Here is a 22,958-nt window from a genome sequence, read left to right on the forward strand (position 1 = left end):
AGAAAGAAAGACAGTGGCTGCATAATAGAAAGCGATAGGCCGATACGCTTAGCGGCACTGGCAGGGTGCTGTCCCGAATTTTCGGTAATGGTGAGAGGCACGCGATCAAGATTACGAACTGATGAAGGGTGGTAAGTTGGGCCTGTTGGTTCATCACAGAAGAGGAAAATATGCGGTGCAAAAAACGCATGGACGACAGAAGAAAGACGAACACAAGCGCTGACAACAGAAGCGCGTTGTCTTTCTTCTGTCGTCCATGCGTTTTTTGCACCGCATATTTTCCTCTTCTCGGATTACGAAGTATGCGGTTGCTCCCGGCTGGCGCAGGACAAGATAAACTGGAGATTTGTGTGAGTCTCCTTCAGTAGACCTAGCTGCGCAGACAGTCATTGAAAAAGAACATGTGTGGACGAACCGGGTAGGCTTGTGCCTAAACCCATTTATTCATTTTCTTCTCGGCTGTTGTTTCGAGTCCTTCGTCCGTTGTTTCGAAACATCAGGCAGCAGCGGCCGCCGCCGCTGTTCTCGGACATGTGTCGTGGGAGACGACGCTCCCCAGAAGCAGCCTATGTAGCATGCTGTTGCGGAAGCAGATTGTTTCGCCGCCTCTGGGCAGTTGAGATTGCTGCATAGAACATGGAACAGAGCAGCGGGAAATTCGATGAAAAGGAATCGGCGGAATCCAGTCATGTAACTCAATTCATATACTCTTTCAACCCGGACCATTCTGGTGCTTGCAGCTACCGTTCATCCTCAGCTGCCACTATCAACGGTTTCAACCTCTTTAAATTGCTTCTCTGCATTCATTGTGAGTAATCCGCCAGTGAACCGTGCTTTTTAAATTTTATTCATGTACTTGTTACTGCTCACAATGTGCTATCAATAAGGAATGAAACACAAATAAAAGAGCTGAAGTGTCAGCACGGAAACATGAAGGTATTATCCCCATAAGGAAATACAAGCGATATTGATCAACACTTCTAAAGGACAGTCTTCGCTAATTCGCAGTGAAATTATCCTTCGCTAGTACTGAACTTCCTTCAGGTAGAGCTTTTTACTTTACGGTTCGTGGTTCAACTGTCTTGTTCTTGTTTCATTTCTTTTGATAGTACGTTTGAAATGTGTGTTATCTCGTCAGCTGGCCGCGCCTCTCTCCTTGCGCTGTGCATAGACTACATCAAAATAAACGTAAATTATAAAATAAATAACCGCGGTGCAAATAAACAGTGGACTTATCCACAATAAGCGAAGGCCACAGTCGGAATATTACCGAGTCACTCGTGGCTTTGCCTGGCGTGATGCCGCGGGCGTGAATCGTGGTGTGATGCCTTTCCCCTTCTGTAACTGCTTAACAAGACAAACCGTTAAATCTGCACTGTGATTTTTAAAATTCGCCATTTTATATTCAGTAATACTGAATTACGACTCGACCGCTTTCAGTGGCAGAGCGGCACAGGGGATGCATTGTTACACATTTATTTGCGCTAACGACTTGGCAGTCGAAAGCCATGACATAAGCGCACAGTGAGTGAGACCAGATCTGGCGTGTGCATTCCGAGTTCAAGACCGCTTTTAGCTGGATATCCAAAACAATTTCCGGCGTCCGTCGACCATCTAAGTCGTTACGGGAGCTGCGTCGCTACAAATGGCAGGAACACACTTAAGGAAGACACGACAGTAAAGTTTAAGCACAAAAACTGCGATTAACCGTTCTTACCTGTTTTCACAAGCATGCTCCTGTCAGTTCAAACAGCTCCGGTCTAGTAAAAATCAAGCTACAACTAGCCCCGTCCCAAGCATTTCTTGACATTATAACATCAAGTTTCGTAATTCAGGCTTACTTCTGGATTAATTCGATAGGAAAAAAGGCATGAACGAAGCTAGTAAATGCGGTCCTTACTTATCCTATCGCCTCAGCAGCGCAGCAGGGACGGAATGAATGTGCGAAGTAAAACCGTGAGTTAAACTGCAAGGCGGATATCTTTTAAAAAGGCATGACGCATTTATTGCTACAGGTCCAGTGGGTTGCTAGGTTTGATACAGCCATCGTAGGCGCCATAGTAGTACCAATTTCAGCGTAAGAGAGACCGAGATACCCCGGAGAAATCGACACTGCCGTAATAAACCACGTGACTTGACGCATAGAGACATCTCCCTGTAACAAGGCAGCATAATATAGATACTCACCATGCGGTTAAGTGAGCCGACGCACACATATCCCTGGTCCTCCCCGTCTCGGTCGCGAGATGGCGCTTCCTGAGACGGCGGCAGGCCGGGCAGGGAGACCGCCCACTTGCTGTGGTCCTCCGAGTTGTCGAAGGCGAGTGAGGCGTTTCCCGAGGCCTGGTCGAAGCGCATCTGCAGCACGTCCAGTACCCGGGGCCCGGCCTCACCATTGCAGGCCGGCGGGAGCCTGCCACCCCGGCCGTTGCGCCACGTCGAGGCCAGCACGTCCGTCTGTAGCGTCACCCCCAGGGCAGCCTCGTACACGTCTGCCCACGCGGAATATGTATTATCGTACAAATATGTGGAAAAAAGCGAGAAGAGGTCTTTGATTTCAAAATTTTAGGATCTCCCTATAAGATCAAATAAAGACAGCAGCAGGGAGAAACCAAGACAAAAAATTAACAACGCACGACGTGTACGATGGTGCACTGACCATTCAAGATTTATTAGAAAAGCCGCATATTTATACCGAGAAACTATACCAATACTTTGATTAATTTCTTATCGTTATTAAGTGCTATGAAAAACAATCGAGAAGCAGGGCGCCGTCTCATTTAAAAATGCAGCCGGCGTGTCAGTATGCATCTCCCTGGAGCGGTTGGGAGCCTACCTCAAGTCTACCATCGCTTCCCACGAGGAAATCCTGTACGTTAATAAGAGTGGAGTGTGCGTCGAGTCCAGAGTCGCACCTGCTTTGAGTGATCTATACCTCGCGGCCTGTGACAGAAGGATTCAGGAAGCAATGAAATATAGACGCGTCGTGAGGATATTGCGGTGCGTCGATGACTACCTGGTGCTGTGTGCACTGGTAAAGGAGCACTGGAGGCCGCAGTAAGTAGCATAGTGTTCTACTGTGCTCGCCGCTGCTTGCAGGCATTTATCCATCTCTCCTATATTTACCGTAGTAGCCCAGATGGTGATGTCATCGGCGTAGAGTGCATGCTGAACACCGCCGACACCCTCCAGCTTTGCCGGGAGGTGCATCATGGCAATATTAAAGAGAAGCGCGGACAACACAGCGCCTTGTGGTGTGCCCCGCGTTCCCATCTCAAACGGGCTGTACTCGGTCTCTTGTATGCGTACATAGGCCAAGCGGTCTGTTAAGAAATGTTTGATGTAGTTTAATGTACGTGGATCGCAGTTGGTCTCGCTAAGACGTTTTAATATGACGGCGTGTTTAACATTGTCAAACGCACCCTTCAGATCGAGTGGTAGGACTATCTTGTCATTGTGTGGGTGTTCTATGGGTTCGAGAACCTCGCGATGAAGTTGTAAAATATGTCTGGTGCGGACTTATGAGGCCGGAAGCTGAACATGGTGTCGGTGAAGGTATTCTTGCTCTCGAGATATTCCGAGAGGCGGTCACGGACCATCGTTTCCATCAGTTTCCCTACGCATGAAGTGAGGGAGATGGGCCAGAGGTTGTCTGTGATAACCGGTTTCTCCGCCTTCGGGATAAAGGTTACCAATGACGTCTTCCAATCGGGTGGCAACGAAGTGTCCCTGGTCCAAATGGCGTTGTTATATTCAAGTAGGGTTTCGTATGCCCGATCGCGGAGGCTTGCCAACAGTTTGACTGTGACCTTACCCCTCCCGGGAGCCGTCCCCCTGCGCATTTTGGCAAGAACCGCGCGAAGGTCGTGAAGCTGGAAAAGCTAATCCACTTCCAGATTATCGCTGCCTGCATACGTACTGCATGCTACTGCATGCTACGTACTGCGGCATCCAGTGCTCCCCGTCCAAATCTGAATTTGTGCATATTTGACATTCTCCGAAATGCAAAATCTCCGTTCAGCTCTCTCTCGCCAGTGGCCCCATCCGTGAAGCGCAGGAGCTGCGAATACTCGGTCTCTTCATTAATCAGCATCGCAAGGCAGACACGACCCTTGCCAAACTCCGCAAAGTAGGCGACCAGGTGGGCCGAATGGTTCTCCGCGTTTCCATCAAGCGAGGAGGGTTGCGGAGTAAGGATGCGGTGCGGCTTGCCCATGCCTTCGTAACTAGTCGAGTACTGTACTCCTTATCTCCGTTTATGGAAACATAACGAAGATTGCTTGGAGGTTGTAGTCCGCAAAATTTTGAAGAGAGCCCTCGACCTCCCGATGTCCACTTGCAACGCGCGACTACTCGCGTTGGGGATGGTGAACACCTATTGGGAACTTCGCGAGGCGCATCTCGTTAACCAATACACGCGTCTCGCTCAGACCGTGTCCGGTCGCCGCCTCTTGGACCGGTTACACATCAGACATGACCACCATACGATGGAACGGGTTCGAGTGCCCGAACTGTGGAGACGCGCCCTCTACGTTCGACCCCTTCCGACTAAGATGAACAAGGAGGACCATAATGGCCGGCGCCAGGCGCGGGCGGATGCCCTGCACCACCACTATGGCTCAAAGAAACACGTCTTCTACGTCGACATTGCAGGCCCCTACCCCTCCAGGGGGGAATGGTACGCGGCTGCAGCCATACACGAGGGAAAACAGGTAAAACGGCCTCTCGTTCAGAGCGCCCTGCTCAACTCATGCGGAGGAGGTAGCGATCGCCCTCGCAGCCTCCCATCCCGACTCTAATTCATCCTCACAGACTCTCGCGGAGCCTGTTGTAACTTTGAGTTCGGTTGGATCATTCCATTTGCTCCCCAAATTCTTCACTAGAGTACTCGCGACTGCGATCCAACCCATCGCTGAATCATATGGGTCCCCGGCCCCCAAGGCATGCCAGCTAACGAAGCCGCCCACGAGGCAGCCCGCGCACTCACCAGACACCAGGCGTTTCTTGGGCGGACCTTAACCCAGATCACGGCCCTCTTCTTTCTTTTAAAGACATTGCTAAGCACTATCGTGCCAAAAAACGGCGCTACCCGGTTCCCATGAAGGGACTGGGTAAAGCTGGCGAACGAACTCTCCTTAGGCTCTTTACAAATACCCTGCTGTGCCCGGCGGTTCTCAAATACTTTGACTCTTCTTTTGACGACCGCTGCTCATTCTGTGGGGAGGTAGCCGACACCTTTCACATGGTTTGGGCATGCAGGCAAAATCCTTCTCTCACCCTCATCATCCCTTCCCCTACTCCAGAGGAAGGGGAGAGAGAGATAAAACATTTATTATTTCATTGAAGTGTTCTACGTGTCAGGTAGGCGGACTCCTCAGTTCAGGACTCCGGTGGCTTGGGCGGAGGCCTGGACCAGTCTGATGATGCGACACTGGTCCTCCAGACCATTGCATTGCTGGTTAGGGCTGCCTCCCACTGCTCGTATGATGTCTGTAATGTTTTTAGATGAGGTGGTTTTTGGGGACAATTCCAGGAAATGTGAAACAGCGTAGGCCTATCGCCGCACCATGGACAGAAGGGGCGGTATTTGGAAGGGTGAATGAAGCTGTGCAAGTACAGGTTAGGGAAGGTATTCGTTTGTATTCGCCTCCAAAATGTGGCTTCTTCTGTGGTGAGTTTAATATGGGGAGAGGGATATATTCTACGATCTATTCTAAGCATCTCCAACCGTTCCCCATAGTTTGATGGTAGAGGGGTGAGGTACGGGCAAGGATCCGCTCGGTTTGTTAACTCACGAGCTAGATCGTTTGCCGCCTCGTTGCCTTCAAGACCTGAATGGCCCTTGGTCCAAGTAATGTTATGGGGGTGTTGAAGTATAGGTGAGAGGCCCGACGGTATGAGTAGAGGCGCTGTCAATTTTGGGACTCTCCCTGTAATGTAATATTGACAGGCTTGCTTCGAGTCAGTTATTATGTGAGCTGATTTGTCCGCCAGATCACAATGCCTTATGGCAAGGGAGATGGTGGAGGCTTCCGCCGCGGCAGTATCCTGAGCCCGGAGTGAAACACTCGTCAGTAGTCGAAAATCGTGGTCAAGGGCGACTGCAACAAAGATGCTCGGTTCAGTGTATGCCGCCACGTCTACATAGACTGCTTTGTGATCTGACTCTAGACGCCGGCGTAGATGAGTGACCCTAGCCTCCCATCTGCCTTTGTGGATTTCTGGATGCATATTGTTTGGGAGCGGAGCCACCGAGATCTGTCTTCTTATGTTTGCAGGCAGGGAAGTGTGTCGCCAGAGCTCTTGTAGATCTCGTGGCGAACCAATGCGCTGAAGAATGGCTCTTCCGGTGGTGGTCTGTTAAAGTCGGGCTCTCTGCGATGCTAAGACCGCATCTCTGATCAAAGGTGTTGTGGACTCCAAGCTTGATTAGACGTTCGGTCGAGGTGCTTGGAGGAAGGCCGAGAGCTGTTTTGTACGCGCTGCGAATGACAGTGTCCGCCTGCTTAAGTTCTCCCTTTGTGAGATGATGATACGGAAGGCCGCATGCTATTCTGCAGATAACCAAGGACTGTACAAGACGAAGAGTGTCTTCCTCGCGCATGCCTTTCTTGTGGCGTGTTATACGACGAATCATACGTGTAATTTGGTGGGTGGTTGTTTTGAGTGTTTTTATGGTATGTCCAGCGCATAGGTTACTTTGAATCCAAAGCCCAAGAATTCTAATGACCGAGACCTCTCGAATCGGTTGGCCTTCTAAATAGAGATCTATTGGTCCAGAGTTTTTGTAATTTGGACAGTGCACCCTGATTACTTCTGACTTGTTCGGTGCACAGCGAAGGCCACTACTAGCGGCAAATGCTTCGACAATCGATGCCGCTTCCTGTAGGGCTTGTTCCTTCTGTGCAAGGGAGCCCTTAGTCGTCCAGATAGTTATATCTTCTGCATACAGTGTAAATCCTATATCGGGTAATTCCTGCAGCCGACGAGCCAATCCTGTCATGGCAATAGAGAATAAGAGGGGAGAGATGATTTATCCCTGCGGAGTGCCCTTCTTATGCCTTGATATGGTATCTGATCTGGTATTTCCAATTAAAATTGTTGCAGTGCGGTCCGTGAGGAAAGCTCTAATGTAGTTAAATATCTTCTGTCCACATCGCGGAGGATAGCTTGTTCAGTTCGCGGAGGATAGCTTCGTGTGTGACATTGTTAAAAGCTCGCTTAAGGTCAAGCGCCAGGATCAGATGCTCTCTTCCTCTTAAGATGCCTGTAAGAACTTCCTCCTTAAGCAAGAGAAATGCGTCCTGAGTTGAGAGACCGCGCCTGAAGCCAATCATGGACTGTGGAAAGAGATCCCTGTCCTCAATGAAATTCACGAGGCGGTTTTGGATAACTCGCTCATAGAGCTTCCCGAGACAGGATGTAAGGGAGATCGGTCTTAATGTTTCAAGGGTGGGCCGCTTTCCGGCCTTAGGAATTGTGATAATCTCTGCATGTCGCCACTCGTTTGGGACTCGTCCTTCCTCCCACAGGCCATTAAGGTAGCCGGTCATTTGCTCAATATGTGTTGAGCTAAGGTTTCTTATCATTGCGTTGGTCACTTTGTCTGCTCCTGCGGCTGTATTGCGTTCGGCGCCTCTTGCTGCCGCATATACTTCAGCCACCGTGATGGGCTCGTCTAGATCAGTGTTCAGGGCTCCTGTGTATTGAAGATTGCATGGCGGGATTCTTTGAATGCCACTGTACTGGTCTTGTAGGGCTTGTTTCAATTCCTGGTCTGTTCCTTGAAATCTGTAAGCAATTTCTTGCAACGTGCGATTGACTGTGGTATTGGTTTTGCTCGGATCAATTAAGCTTCTTAGTATGGTCCAAGTTCGAGAGGTGCTCAGTGTGCCTTTGAGGAGGCACAAAAATCTATCCAGTTTTGCTGAGCGAGTTGCGTTGCGTACTCCTGGGCTTGTTCGGAAAGTGCTGATATCCTAAGTCGGAGTCTGCGGTTTAACTTTTGCTTCTTCCATCTGCGGACGAGACTACGACGAGCCTCCCACAAGTGCAGGAGGTGACGATCTACTTCCGGGTTTTTCGTTGTGCGCGGTATACTCTGTGTGCTAGCTTTGTGAGCTTCCCTGATGTGTTCACTCCATGCTGCTATGTCTTGGATGCCTTCCTCGGGTGCGGGACGCGTGCGATAAGCTTCCCAATTCGTAATATTTACTTCACCGAGCGTTCGGCGAAGTTTAGACGTTGGCACTGACGTACTAAGGATGTAGTGGTCACTGCCTAGTTGTTCCCCCAGGTTTGTCCAAGTAGCTGCTGCAATGTTTTTCGAGAACGTTAGATCTGGGCAAGTGTCCCTACTGACGCTGTTTCCAATTCTCGTTGGGATTGTAACGTCGGTAAGGAGGTCTAATCCTTCTTGATCCACCGCTTCCAGGAAAAGTTTGCCCTTTTGGGAGTCTACCGCATATCCCCAAGTACTGTGGGGAGCGTTCAGATCTCCGAGTATGACCAGTTGGTTTGAGCCTGCTATATGAGTAGTCTCATGTATAATTGGTCTGAAGTCTTCTCTTGTGTTGCGAGGTGGGCTGTACGGATTTAGTATAAAAGTGCTTGGCGTGCAACGTTTTTGAGGGATGATCTCAACCAGGACGTGATGTAGATTGGGATAGTGCATAGTGTGCTGCAAAGCCGTGATCGTCTTTGAGACCAAGGTGGCGACCCTAGGAGATGTGTCATTTATAACCGTGTAATATCCCGTAAGGGTAGGCTGTGTGCCTGTTTCTTGTAGACAGACCACGTCCGGGGTTATTATAGCGTTTTGAATGAAGAATTTTAGGGAGCTTTTTTGCGGTTGATGTAACGACAGTTCCACTGCCATATCTCTAAACTTTCTTGATGGTAGGTATTTCTACGCTGCGCCATCCTGACTAAGGACTGATTCGGAATCGCTTACGTCGCCTGAGATGGTCGAGCGACGGTAGGCTTTCATTCTTTTTTTCAAGCGTGGCTGAACGCTTTCGCGATCCGTGTTCAAGTTCATATACAGTCCTGCGGAGATCATCGTGAGCGGTGCCAGGGCCTGTTGGGCCGATAGTTCCTGGCAGCCGAGCAGAGCTGCCTTCCCTTCCTCTCTCGGCAGCAGAGAGGAAGGGGAGGCGGCTCTGCTCGGCTGCCAGGAACTATCGGCCCAACAGGCCCTGGTTCGGCGGACCTGAGGAGCGGTCAGGACCAACGGAGTCCCGGAATGAGGGACTCCGCCTTTTATTGTAAGGGGCGAGACCCACTAGGGGCCTCTCCCCGAGCACCTCTCTGTATATATAGATTAATAAATGCTTTTCACCATCACCACCTGGAAAAGGAAAATGAAACAGAACACTAAGAGAAATCGCTCTGACCATCTTTCAACGCAGCTGCCCGGGGCTCAAATTCACATGGGAGCTTCCAGAACACGACGCCATGTTCTTCCTAGACCTACGCCTTGCATCCTCACCGGGGCACTTATGTTGGACGTACCAGCCTCGAGCAAATATGAAGTTTCTCTCTTTCAAGTCCAGTCATTCCAAGACGGTCAAAAGAGGAATCGCGACGGTGGCATTGCACTTCGCTCTAATGAAGGCTTGTTCCCATCAGATTGGCCAGAGCCTTCAGCAACAAATTACTGGGCTTCAGGAAGCGGGGTTCTTTATGATAATGCTATGCAGCATAGCAGAAGACCTCGTGCTGCTGGACAGGCATGGCAGAGAAAAGGAGAGAACAACCGAAATAACCGCGCAAAGAAAGAAGCTTTCCACGGTTCCCTATGTTCATGGGCTTACCCTTAACCTGAAAAAGATCGTGAAAAGGCACGACTTTCAGATCTTTTCGACAGCACCCAACAAGGCGGAAAGCATGTGTGCGCGGGTGAATGGGCAGGAAAACAAATCTCTGTGTCAAATTGGACACTACACTAAATACTCGGAGTGTATTCGAGGCATTGTTTAACGCATCCCCTTATTTTATGGAAAGGAGTGCATGTGACATACTGGGACATGTTTAAACAACAGAACAAGAGATCACGCAAGGCAACCTTGCGATGCACTGCAGAGAATGCGGGATATGCAAAAAAAAAAAAATTAGCAGTGGCTCAGCTATGCCAGGATATTCGTAGCGAGAGCTGTAGTTCTCCGCTGGATACACATGTTGTCGAGTTTGTTGTGACAAAAATGTTAAGCATTGAAGAAGTATTCGGTGAGACACATTGTTTACTTATTCAATTGTTTTGACAGAGATACACTGCCCGATGATCGGTAAAGTAACACGCAGTTGTCTCAATGCTGCCTACACAGTATTTAGACTGGCTGCTTTCTCTCAGATAGACAAGGTAAATCATTTCGGTCCAATATCCGGAGTACCCAGGTGCGATCCTCACCGCGACAGCTGCGTTTCGATGGAGGCGAAGCGCTAAGGCGCCCGTGCGCTGTGCGATGTCAGTGCATGTTTAAGATCCCCAGGTGATCGAAATTATACGGGAGCCCTCCACTACGGCACCTCTTTCTTTCTTTCTTTCTTTCTTTCTTTCTTTCTTTCTTTCTTTCTTTCTTTCTTTCTTTCTTTCTTTCTTTCTTTCTTTCTTTCTTTCTTTCTTTCTTTCTTTCTTTCTTTCTTTCTTTCTTTCTTTCTTTCTTTCTTTCTTTCTTTCTTTCTTTCTTTCTTTCTTCTCTCAGTCCCTCCTTTATCCCTTCTCACGGCGCGGTTTAAGTGTCCGTGGATACAGTGAGACAGATACTGCGCCATTTCCTTTCTCTGGAAACCAAATTTTGATAAAACGCCGGCACCCGCCGCGGTGGCTCAGTGCTTAGGGCGCTCAACTACTGATCCGTAGTTCCCGGGTTTGAATCCGACCGCGGTGGCTGCGTTTTTATGAAGGAAAAACGCTAAGGCGCCCGTGTGCTGCTCGATGTCAGTGCACGTTAAAGATCCCCAGGTGGTCGAAATTATTCCGGAGCCCTCCACTACGGCACCTCTTCCTTCCTTTCTTCTTTCACTCCCTCCTTTATCCCTTCCCTTACGGCGAGGTTCAGGTGTCCAACGATATATCGGACAGATACTGCGCCATTTACTTTCACCAAAAACCAATAATAATAATTATTATTATAAAACGCCGGTGCACTTTAATGCGTTCAGCAGGACGGCAGGTGTGATCAATGCGACGCCTGCCGTGGAGACCGACACCGCGGGCCGCGCCGTAAGGTAAAATTGGTTTTTGGGCAAAGGAAATGGCGCAGTATCTGTCTCACATATCGGCGTACACCTGAACCGCAGGGGCAGAGATAAAGGAGGGACTAATAACAATAATAATTGGTTTTTGGGGAAAGTAAATGGCGCAGTATCTGTCCGATATATCGTTGGACACCTGAACCGCGCCGTAATGGAAAGGATAAAGGAGGGAGTGAAAGAAGAAAGGAAGAAAGAGGTGCCGTAGTGGAGGGCTCCGGAATAATTTCGACCACCTGGGGATCTTTAACGTGCACTGACATCGCACAGCACACGGGCGCCTTAGCGTTTTGCCTCCATAAAAACGCAGCCGCCGCCGTCGGGTTCGAACCTGGGAACTCCGGATCAGTAGCCGAGTGCCCTAACCACTGAGCCACCGCGGCGGGTAAAGGAGGGACTCCAGAAGAACGAGCGGCGACGGCGGCGAAGAAGCGCGCGGCGCACCCACCCCTCCTCCCCGGTTGCCATGGTAACGGCGCATGCGCACAACTGGCCTCTCCCATGTACCATGGTGACGGCGCATGCGCACAACTGGTCTCTCGAGTGTACCGCGAAATGCTCGACTGGTAGCCTAGTGTAGCTCCCGCTACAAAAACAAACAAATCCTGCTGACCTTCACCACGTGCAGGTACTGAAAAAGAACGCAGACAAGCTGACTCGAGAAATCTGGGAAGCCTGGGCCATCAGTGATTCCGGGGAGCAATGCGTCAGCGCGCCATGAGTGTGCCCAACGAAGAACGAAATGAAATTCCTGCGTGGAGATGCATGCCGATAATGATAAGAAATCACTCAAAGTGCTGTCAGTTTCCCAGCATAAATGTGCGGCTTTTCTAAAAAATCTGCAGTTGTTAGTGCAGCAGCGTCCTCGTCATGTGTGAATTACTCCTTTTGCTTCGTTTCTCTCTGCTTCTGTTTGTAATTGATCATATACCAACTAGCTCAACAATCCACCGTATTAAAATTTCTACAAGACCCATTTGTTGAAAACTGGTGGAGTGATTAGGCGAAAACTCGGGGGTTTGCTGTCACGATGCTTGTGGGAGTAATGTAAACTAACGTAGAGTAACGTACTATCGCCCAGAAAATACAGTACGTTCAATGGAATGGCTTTAGCGTGTACCGACCCTGTTCGAAGTGTCCGTTCTTTGCGAAGCTGACGAAGGTTGTGTTTTCCGCTGTCCTCAGCTTGGCCGTCAGCAGCCACGGCTCGGTGTTGATGAAGTGTTTCTGTAGGAGCAGCGTCAGTTGAGGGTGCTGGGCGAGCAAGCTCTGTGGGGCGTAGCTGTCGTAGATGTGCGGGTGTTGGAGGCGGAGGTGCGTTGCTGCGAAATAAAGTAGCACGTGAATGATTGTGGGAAGCGTTTAGAACAGTTGTCCGTGTCTTTAGTTGCGGTATGGCAGCCTTCACGCTTTCTTAATTTAGACTTCAGTACAGAGCATCTATTCAGCGCCCCTCCCTTGTTTCCCCTCCCGTATCGTTCTGCAATAAGGGAGTAATTACTCATTGCAATCCACCCAAGCGTAGCCACACGACTAGAAAGGAAAGCTATAGAGCTTACACAGCAGTACACCTGTGCAAGCTCTATAGCTTTCCTTTGTAATCGTATGGCTACGCTTGGGTGGATTTCAATGAGCAATTACTCCCTTATTACAAATCTACCCTACCGTGGGGGATTCCCCTAAAAAACATTTCACCATCACTGTTCCCATTTCGAGTTATTGATCAATTCGCTCTCGCCCTAACATAAGCTTGCCGATCCGGTTAGCTCAGTTGGCAGAGCTACTGGTCCAGCGAAGCATGGTCCCGGGGTTAGAACTCTGGACCAGGGCGATTTTTCTTTAACTAAGGAGTTTATGTGGAAGCTGTACAGCTTTCCACTGTTGTCCTATGGGTGCACTTGGGTGGATGCCAATGAGTAATTACTTCCTTATTACAAATATACTTATTTCTTACGGGATTCCCATAAAAAAATTTAGTCCGTTCGGAACCTCGCCTGAAATGCGCGGCACAACTAGAAAGTAAATTAAATTACAAACGAATGCTTGCGTTCAGACGCCGATAACAGGCCATAATTCTAAGCGGACATGACATACACGCTGCGTCATCGCTGTGAGGTTGCAATGGACGTAACGAAACCAGCGCATAAATATCTCGTTAGTGAGTGCTATCCTTCTGTATACATGAGACGGAAACATTCACCAGCGCGCAGGCATTCCTGCACTGGAGTAATCGCGGCGTAGAAAGAGGAAAAACATCGTAAAGACCACGGATGATTGAAGAGATAAACACACGCGCTGCCTAATCTGTGTGTGTGCGTGTGTGTGCATGTGCGTGCGTGCGTGTCAAAAAAGCACGTGTGTTTGTCTCTTTCAGTCGTCCGTGTTCTTCGCACTGCATTGCCTCTTCCTAATAAACAAAATAGCCCAAACTGCCCAATCTTTATCAACCTATGCGTAGCAGCAATTAGACTACTAGTTTCTTTGTAGGGGTAGGTTATGAGGCACATTCTCGCTGTCACTGCCACAACTGCGCATCCGTGGGGACAGCGACCGATACTGGAGAGGAGTCGTCACCCACCTGCGCCTGTCCTAGGGAGGTGCAAATGGCCTACCGATGGTGTCCAGCTCGCCGGTGGGGAAGGAGACACACAGCGCCACCTGTCCGTACTCGAGGCCCGTGTACGGGTACGCGTAGCTGCCGCTGTGCAGCGAGCCCGGGAACTCGGGCACGCTGTGGACCAGCCACGCGCCCGACGCCTCGTCGAACAGGATCAAGCCTGCGGAAAAGGCGCAGCGTAGTCAAATCTCAGGAGCGGATTGCCATCTGGTGGGCAGTAATTGTAACAGGAAAAGGAAGCGTAACAAGGTGCGGCAGAAGGTCTGATGGGCGGATGATATTAAGAAGTTGCAGAGATATGGTGGCTGCAGAAATCATTGATTGAAGAGTTATGGGAGAGGCTTTTGTCCTGCAATGGACGTAGTAAGAATGATGATGACGATGAACTGCAACAGCGACATCCCACCATAAGCCTTTTCGACTTTCTCGTGCCTGGCAGTGCAGTTGCTTTACATAAGGAAGGGAACATAAGAGAAGACATTCTTTTGAGAAAGCGTGATACGCATAGGTATCCCCCGCCAGGGAGACCATGACCAGCTGGTCTTCGAGGACCGACCGGCGATCAAAGCCGACCATACTCGCTAGCGGGGAAGAGGAAAGCTGGAGTAATGAGAGGATAGCAGAGCGGTGGGGAGATGAAAAAAAGGCGTGCTTATATATGCATACAGAGCCACCTCTCCATTCCCTTACCACAGTGCAAGAGCAAACCTCCGCGGTCATCTAAGTCAACATCCTCATCACTTCAGAGCGTGTGTGCCTCTACCATTACAGATTTCAGCGCTTCTTTCTTAACATTTGATATCGTTATCATTACTTTGAGTTGACCGTCAACAGGAGAACTCGCCCGAAAGCTGATAGCAGGAAACGTTGCTTTCGGTCTCCTTCTACTTGCTTGTATCAGTGGCGTCAGATTTTTTTAGCGCGATTAGTTGTAACAACCGCTGGACTATTTTTGCTGTCGCCCTTAATGTCCGCAACTAAGAAACGAAAACATGCTTAGCTGCGCATAGACTCGCATAGATTTTTTCTCATAAAATGCGACGCCCCCAGTATCCTCGTCGCTAGATTCATCGTCTTCGACCAGGCTGTCCCTGTGAGTGACTTACCCTTTGTGTGGCCGTAGGAGTCGACAGTGGAGCCTTCACTGTTCTCTGGAGGTTGGTCGTTGAACACCACATAGGACAAGTTCTGAGAAGGAAAAAATGGCATGAAGCTTATGCTGCAATAAAAAAAAACCTTTCTAGGAGCAATGTGTTTGCACATTCAAGCTTCCAACATGGCATTCTCAAAATATTAAAATGTTACTCAAGTGCACTTTTTCTCCGCCCTTTATTGAGCCTGCGCGGGAACATTTTTTGCCTTTCCCCGCACTAACTACTAGACGTGGACGGAAGCCAATTAACGTGCAAACCTCCCACAAGTTCAGTGTATCTAGTTAGAATATTGGTAAATGGTGCTGCACCATTCTTTTATAGAGAATATGCTTCTTCGTTGTGACTGCGTGGCCAGGGGATATATATTTTCACAAGGCAGCGCTGAAAAATGTGTGGTGGCTATGTTTGAAAAGCCGTAGAGACATTCAAACTCCTGAGTCCTCCAGTACGGTGCGTCTGTAATTTTTTTTTCTTAATTCTCTTCGCACTTTCATCCATGGCATGGTTCAGTGTTTAGCGATATTGAGAGAGTTATTGTCTGTCTCCTTTCCTCATAACTAATTGTTACTATTATTATCGTGGACACGCAAGAGGGAGTTCCGTGGCAAGGCCAAAAGCCAGCCACAGCTCACATAGCTGCGGACGTTTTTTAGTGCGCTAGCACTTATAGTGGCCATTCCCCGCGTTTGGGCGTTGTGTGTTTGGCGGTTTGTCTGAAGCCGATTTTCTGGAAGGCTGCTCACCTGCCCACCGGTTTATGGGCTGCCCGCCGTGTCAGGCGGCACCCCATTTAATCACAAGAGGCTGCTCGGGAAGAGCAGCGTGGGTCGCAACCCAACTCAAGAAACCCAATTCAAGTCCCACTGATGGCAACATCTGCCGCAGCACCTGCCTTGTTCCACTGCGCCACTGCTTACTTGCCCACCGAGTGGGTTACTTGACAAGGTGTAGACTGTGGGCAGGTTCGCAGTGGCGAGTGGCGCAGTGACACAGGGCAGGTGCTATGTCAGTGTTGTCATGTCCTCCTTTCACTTTTGCATGAAAGAACACAGTCACCAACCACCGCCTTAACCTAGCAGAACAGCGCAGCACCGAAACACATTATGCTAGCGCACAAATCCGCATTTAAATGGCCTAACTATCCAAATCGACTGGCCTTTTTTTTCGTGCCATTGCCGCAGTAAAATATACAGACTGCTTCAGGCTCTCGACATATATATTTTCCGTTTACTGGCATGTGTCGGGCTTATGATACACAGATGAATAATGCACTGCACCATTCACGTACTGCATATAATCCTCTTCTACTGCTAATGCTGGGAGGCTAAAATAGCCTCTAATCTCTGGCTAAGCACAGAAATCTTTACCGAAATCTTTTAATGTAGATTATAAAGAGAAAATGTCGATGCATCACCCGACGTATCACTGTGGCCGCGACGATGAAAAACCCGTCTGAAAATGCCCACACCGCGAACATCTTTATTTAAAGGAATGCAAGGTATACCTCATTGCTTTTGTAGTATTTTCCGGCTAGCCGGTACCTGTACTGATCAGGTGCACGAATAATCTATTATGTTCAAATATGAGCTAGTTCTTTTGCAAAATCTCCCAGTTCGCTTTTTCTTCTCTGACCACAAAAGCCAATTAACTAGTCTTCAAACAGAACTATTTCTTGGTAATTGTTGCCTGCGAATTAACTTTCCTTTGCTCCCGAAGGCTACGTAAGTTCATGAGCATGCCTCACCGCTCCGGACTTGTTCGGAACATATAGTGGGGCCAGGGTGTTGGCGAGCGCGCCGCCTTCATGAGTCACGGAGTGAGTGGACAGAGGCCACTTGGTGGTGGACACCGGTGTCCGCGCGTCCACGTAAAAATACTCGTCACCTCCTCGTACTGTGTTGGACACCTTGTTGAACACCACAGAGGCCGCCTGAGAAGCCTCCTTGGGCATCTTGTACATGAAGAACCTGCGACGCACGTGTACGAAACTTTGTGCTTAACTAGGCAACAAAGTTCTATGATACTCGCCCTCTTACTGAACTAAGTGACGCTTATAGCTGTAAGGCCACATATTTCCCCTACCATAGGTGAGCCCATTCCAAGTACCACCTAGATTGCGTAAGCACAGAGGGCAGAGATAGAGAGAATATGGAGGGAATATTTGTAGATGGACATGTCTTGCACTGGGCCTACTGCTCCCGAAATGCATGCCCACAACTTGCTTGCCACGTTCCCAGCGTCGTGGGTCACTGGTGGGTCACTTCATTTATTTATGCTTTGTCTCAACCAATACTTTGTCACATGATGAAGCCGATGCTCAGATTTCAATGTGAGGTCAACAAGGACGACTTCACAGAAAACTCTGACCAACAGTTTTATCATGTGACGCAGTATTCGTGGCCGCACCGCATAAATAAATGAAGTGACCGTCCGGTGAGCCACAACTCTGCGAACGTGTTAAAGGATGAGGCGCGCTATTCAGATGCATTAAGACCGACAGGGCGGCAAAACAGAGACGAAACAACAATAGTGCGTGAATTTAAAGTGTATGTTAGTTTTGTGGCTTTCTTATTATATGCAGTTAAATAAACGATTGGATACAAATGTTCAAACTAAGAGCAACACCAAAAGAAGACAGACCATTCATGAACGCGACATTTATTGCTGTCATTTTTCTATTGCTCCGCCCTACAAGATATCCGCCTTACCTCATCTCAGCGTCATCGAGCGATCACTAATGAATTTTCAGGCTCCTGCGCATGTCAGCGCGTATGTCTCTTAGAATATTCTTTCATTTGTATCGTAAAAACGCCCGATTATAGCGGCCTCGATTATAGTGACAATTGATGTGGATTTAGTGGCGCGAAGTTTCAGAGATGTGTAGACTGTGTAGATGTGGAGATGTGCAGATCCGAGCAAACAGCTGTGACAGGCACTACCTCTCCCCCTATCCTCTCTTCCTGTCCCCTCACCTCTTTCATTTCAGTTCTCGATTCTGCCTGCTATCCTTTATTTCCGCTGTCCCAGCTCAGATGCTTCAGTATCGATGGCAGATGCCGTGGCTAGCAAAAATCTTTTCCTTTCTTTTTATTATTATTTTAATAAAAACCACTGACTACTACTGACAGGCACTCAGCAAGAGCGTCTCTTGGTGGAGAGCGGGGTTTGGACATGTACCATGTGTAACGTGAAATACATTGAGAGGATAAGCCTTAGGCTGGCTTTCATGACCACCGGAAGGTGCGAGCTCAAGGAGCAAATCATCTTGAGATCGATATTCTGCGTGTGTCTGCGCAGTAGCCAGGCTCTATCATAATGCCTGCAGCACGCGACTCCAACGCTGCTCCCCTTGGCCATAGTATTTGGCGGTCTCGAGTGACACTGTGAGACAGATATTGAAAAAAAGTGCCAATGCTCTATTTCTTGCTCTTTGTGAACGCAGGGCTTTGGCCTTCCGGTAAAAAAGCATGAATGAATAAAAGATAATTCTCAGCGTAAACACACCCGTATACGGAGGAATCCTCGGCGTTATCGACAGCATGGCAACTATTGGTGGCGCTCGGCAGTGTTCCCGGTGCTCTTTGCTCCCAGCTTGTTTTCTATTGTACACTCCCTGCCGAGATAACATGCCCTTTTCAAACGTAACTGTAACTGTACGTGCCTGCCTTGCCTGTTGGGTTGCCGCAGGACATAGCAAGATCAGCAAAAAATGGAAATGCTTCTAGAGGAGAGGAAAGGCGATGTAATTGTCACACCATCGGTACGCACCATGACCGAACCATGGAGGAAAATATCGTCACACCCTCGGTAGACATAACTACCGAACCATGGAGAAAAATATCGACCCGCCACGGTGTCTCAGTCCTTGGGCCCTCTGCTGCTGAGCCAGAGTACCCGGGTTCGAACCCGACCGCGGCGGTCGTATTTCGATGGAGGCGAAACGCAAAGGCGCCCGTGCCGTGTGCTGCGCGCAGTGCACGTTAAAGATCTCCAAGTGTTCGAAATTATTCCGGAGCCCTCCACTATATCTTCTCTTCCTATCTTCTTTCTTTCTCTCTTTATACCTTCCCTAACAGCGCGGTTCAGGTGTCCACCGAGTTATGTGAGACAGTTACTGCGTTACTTTCTTTCCTCGAAAACCAATTTTTCTTTTTTTAAAGATATCGAGCATAAAGCAAAAGAAAGTAGGCAGAACGATGCGCCGTTGTAAAGAGCTCCCGATTTATTTAGGTCCCCGAGGCTCTTTAGTGTGCACGAACATCGCACCGCTGTGGTATGTTTTTGCGTTTAGCCTTCGCCGAATTGCAACCGCCGCGACTGCACAGATTGTTTCAGGGGCAAGCAGGTACAGGAGGTGAACCGTTGAGGCCGGTTCCACACTGAGGCGTCCATTGACTCAGGGTCCGTGTTCGTACCACCTGGGTCTCGCAGATGTGCCCCGCGACCGCCGAGGGGACGGCAGCTTTGCCACCATAAGTTTGATGCAAGCTCAGGGAGCCTACTAAAGGCACGAAAGAAGTGAGAGTGAGACAGTTACTGTATCTTTTCTTTTCTCATAACCTATAAGTATAAACGGAAAATGCGCTCTTTCTAAGTATTGTACCCCGATGAAATTCGTCTTAGCAGTCAAACAGTAACGCATACCCACCCCTCCTCCTCAAACACCGTAAGTATTCTTAAACAGCGCATGAAAGCATGCCAGCTGAGCTATCACAAGAACGTTTTATTGGCAAGTAGGGCGGGAAACTGATTTTTTTTTTGTTGGTGCACAAGTTCGGTATTAAGCTCATTTTCAATCTGTGAATTTACCTATCAGAAGGCTGCGGAAGAAAGTTAGTCTGGGCAGCCTGATTCGTCCGTGCATCCAGGCATGTCACCAGCGACAAAAAAAAAAGAGCAACCAGGTGCAAGGGCGTGCGAGAGTGGGTAGTCGATGGTGGCGTCCGCAGGCGCAGGACGTGGACCAGTGGCGGCAAATTGGCGCCAAGACCCTCACGCATCCCCCGCTTCTGCTTTACGTCGTGTCAACGTAGAGCGTTGTGTCCGGCGTCGGTGCGCTGATGGGCTTTAATGAGCAGCAGTACAAGCCGTCGGGCTTCTGCGCGCTGCAGGTAGGCGGTGACTTCGAGGCTGTCCTCGTAAGTGACGTCTGTTGGCATTGCGTCGAAAGTTGATGTGGACTTCCTGCATGTGCGAGCTGGAATGGGGATGATTGTCTTTCCTCCTGGACCGCGGTGTTGTAGTCAAGGACCACGCAGGATAAGATGATGTCCCAGGTATCATGTTCGGAGTCGACGTACACGGTAAATTCGTTGGTCTGCGGATGGTGTGCAGTTGTTCGTCGGCAGCAGTGATAAAAGCAGTACAACCAGGCACAAGTACGCGCGCGAGAGGTTACAATGCAAGTGATACGGGCCTATACAGATCGCTCAAAAATGGGAGGCTCTTGGCGAGAACCAGTTAACACGCCAAAGCAAAAGTGTGCAAAGCAATCCAAGCCAAAATTGTGTAGTAATTAAGTCCTTTAGATTCAACTACAGTGAAGTAAACTCGTCTGATGATGGTGATAATAATAATGACGATAATCATGATGACGCAGGATATCGCAGTGACGGGGCTTGGACAAGAATTGCTGGAATATGAGGTCGTTCTTTCAACGGCTAAAAGACACCGGAAGATGACTAACCGCGGCCCTTGAGGGCGTAGTACGGAGTGCGTGTTGACTGTGAGCTCACGTGTCCGTGCTGATAAGCGGGCTTCCTCATTTCAGCATGGCTGCGTTCTATAAACGTCACCCACGTGTTTGGAGACACTCGTCGAGTGTCGACAAGCCGTTTACGTTGGGTGCGCAGATAACTCGGCCCTCGGAGTCGAGCCACACTCAACATGATTAGCAGTGGTCTCGCATGTTACGAGCTGGCACTCCGTGGTATTTTTGTGTACACTTAAATGAGAGCAAAACATAAGCAATGCGTTTTCAACCGTGCTGCTACGGTATTATGTCGTCAGTTTGCCGTAGCTGGAATGCCTAGTGATTCGTGTGGCTTGTTTATGCTATTCCCTACACCCTATATTTTCACAGTATTCGTTCATATTTATTGTTTCCAGCTTTGATTATGCGCAGTAACCCACAGCTATTTTCTAACGCTAACAACAGCTCGCATTTCGTCACTATGACACGAAAAGCGAAACGTACGGTGTCTGATGGGACGCTTTGTTTGTCTCCGCACCGTGGAATTTACCCTACGCTGCCACCTTTCGAGTAGTAGTCTTTGTTAGAAAGAGAAAAGGATAGCAAAAAGCGGCCGCTTAACGTGTTACTATGCGCCAGACAGATACTAATCTAGTCGAATTTGAAGTGGACTTATCTTGTTCACTGTAACGTAACGTGAATTTTGCATAAGAGATGCGATTTAAAGGGCATGTTTCTCAGAATGCATTTTTCTGCCCACCTTGCAAAAATGGGAAGACGAAAAAAATCTTTAATTCCAGTTGATTAGGCTCGCTTTTTGAAGTCATTCACTGGGCGGGAATCGAAACGGTGCGTGCAAGATTTGTCTACAACGCAAAAGCAGCGTTGACTAAACACCTGCGTATTAGTTCATTAGCTGCACGAAAGCTGCGGCGGTGGAGTAATATTTGCCTGAAAAGAAATGTACAGTCCGCTTTGCTACATTTTATTGATTTCCGAAGTACTTTTCGTGCTTGGTCACAAAATTGGAGGTTTATTTTTTGCCGATTCTGAGGTGCAACAAACATGAAAGATGGTGTTACAGATCGCATACGTTTAAACGGTCGCGAATTATTCTAATCAATGTGCTTTACGGTTCACACTAATATCAATCCAGTACATGCATGTAGACATGTGGCGTAAAAATAAGTAGAGCGGAATGGGATAATGTTCCAAATAGCGCAACCAATAGGAAGCAAGAAAAAGTGCGTTGACTCGACATGCCTTGCTGCTTTGGACAACTACATAAATGGACAGGCGCTTATTTCTCTAAAGATAGATCAGGACGTGGTCAGAACCATGGGGACAGGTCCTTCGCTGACATACAGGAATAGATTTTTTACCCTAGTCTATGTCTACTATGTCTACGCTGGCCGCCGCTGGCAAAAGACATAGTTAATTGGAGAGACATGGGAGAGGCCTTTTCCCTGCAGTGGGCGCATTCCGGCTGATGATGATGGGGATGTCCGACGCACTGCCGTGGTTTCCTTCTTAAATTTTTATGATATTCAGAATTCTTAGCAGCAAATCAACGTACCGATAACTGAGTATAAGCAAGCCAGCGCCTCTATTAATATTGATACAACGTGTAAAAGTTATGGCTAGCATCCACGGAGTGGCAAAAACAGTACTGTTCAGCAAGGCTAGAGGAACAGCGTATAGCAGAAACTGGTAAAGGTTATTTAGTGTGCGATTGGCGAATCCCTCCACACTCAATGACAAAGAACGGATGCTGAAACGAGCAGCTGAGTTCGTGTTTATGGTTCTACGTTATGGTTTTCTGCTTTGAGGCTTCGCTAATCTCGCGAAACCCTGTAAACATTTTCGCTTTCCGCTTCGATGAAGACTTTAGACTGGCCCTGCTAACGTTTACACATATAAAAAAAAAACGGTCGAAACCTTGCGAAGCATTCCCGCACTCACCATTCGACGTCCTGGTTTTGTTCATCCTTGCAGGACATACTCTGCGCAGCTGGCGCTAGCAGCACCGTGAAAAGTAGCGAGAACACCGGCCATGAAAGGAGCGATCTCCGGACACACTTCGGCCGACCACTGGCATCCATCGTGGAGCTGGCGCAGAGAAGGACGCACGCTGGCGCTTTTGGGTGCCGTTTGCGAGCGCGGTTTATCGTGCGGCGACTTCGTGGTCGGCTCGCGATAGAGCATCGAGTGTCCCCGCGCCCAAGTCGTGCCAGACAGGGGC

At 48.9% G+C, this 22,958-nt stretch overlaps 1 protein-coding gene across 1 annotated transcript; it reads right to left on the reverse strand.

Annotated features, from left to right (window-relative positions):
- Nucleotides 1-404: 404 nt before the first annotated feature.
- On the reverse strand, nt 405-22,958 carry LOC144132622 (deoxyribonuclease-2-alpha-like). The gene is made up of 7 exons (XM_077665154.1): nt 22,679-22,958; nt 16,769-16,991; nt 14,977-15,058; nt 13,866-14,030; nt 12,378-12,575; nt 2,188-2,492; nt 405-625 (listed from the first exon to the last, which is right to left on the reverse strand). Exons 1-7 carry the CDS (start codon nt 22,816-22,818, stop codon nt 497-499), a joined length of 1,242 nt encoding a protein of 413 aa, XP_077521280.1. The 5' UTR covers nt 22,819-22,958; the 3' UTR covers nt 405-496.

This window comes from Amblyomma americanum, chromosome 5, assembly GCF_052857255.1.
Source record: "Amblyomma americanum isolate KBUSLIRL-KWMA chromosome 5, ASM5285725v1, whole genome shotgun sequence".
NCBI classification, from domain to species: Eukaryota; Metazoa; Arthropoda; class Arachnida; order Ixodida; family Ixodidae; genus Amblyomma; species Amblyomma americanum.

What these genes read in the sequence shown, in the direction of transcription:
- LOC144132622 (XM_077665154.1), bottom strand. Translation starts at nt 22,818, where the DNA reads ATGGATGCCAGTGGTCGGCCGAAGTGTGTCCGGAGATCGCTCCTTTCA. An exon ending in TTCCGAACAAGTCCGGAGCG is followed by an intron (nt 15,059 to 16,768) that starts GTGAGGCATGCT and finishes TTTCCTTCTCAG; the next exon opens with AACTTGTCCTATGTGGTGTT. An exon ending in GAACGGACACTTCGAACAGG is followed by an intron (nt 2,493 to 12,377) that starts GTCGGTACACGC and finishes CCGCGTGGGCAG; the next exon opens with ACGTGTACGAGGCTGCCCTG.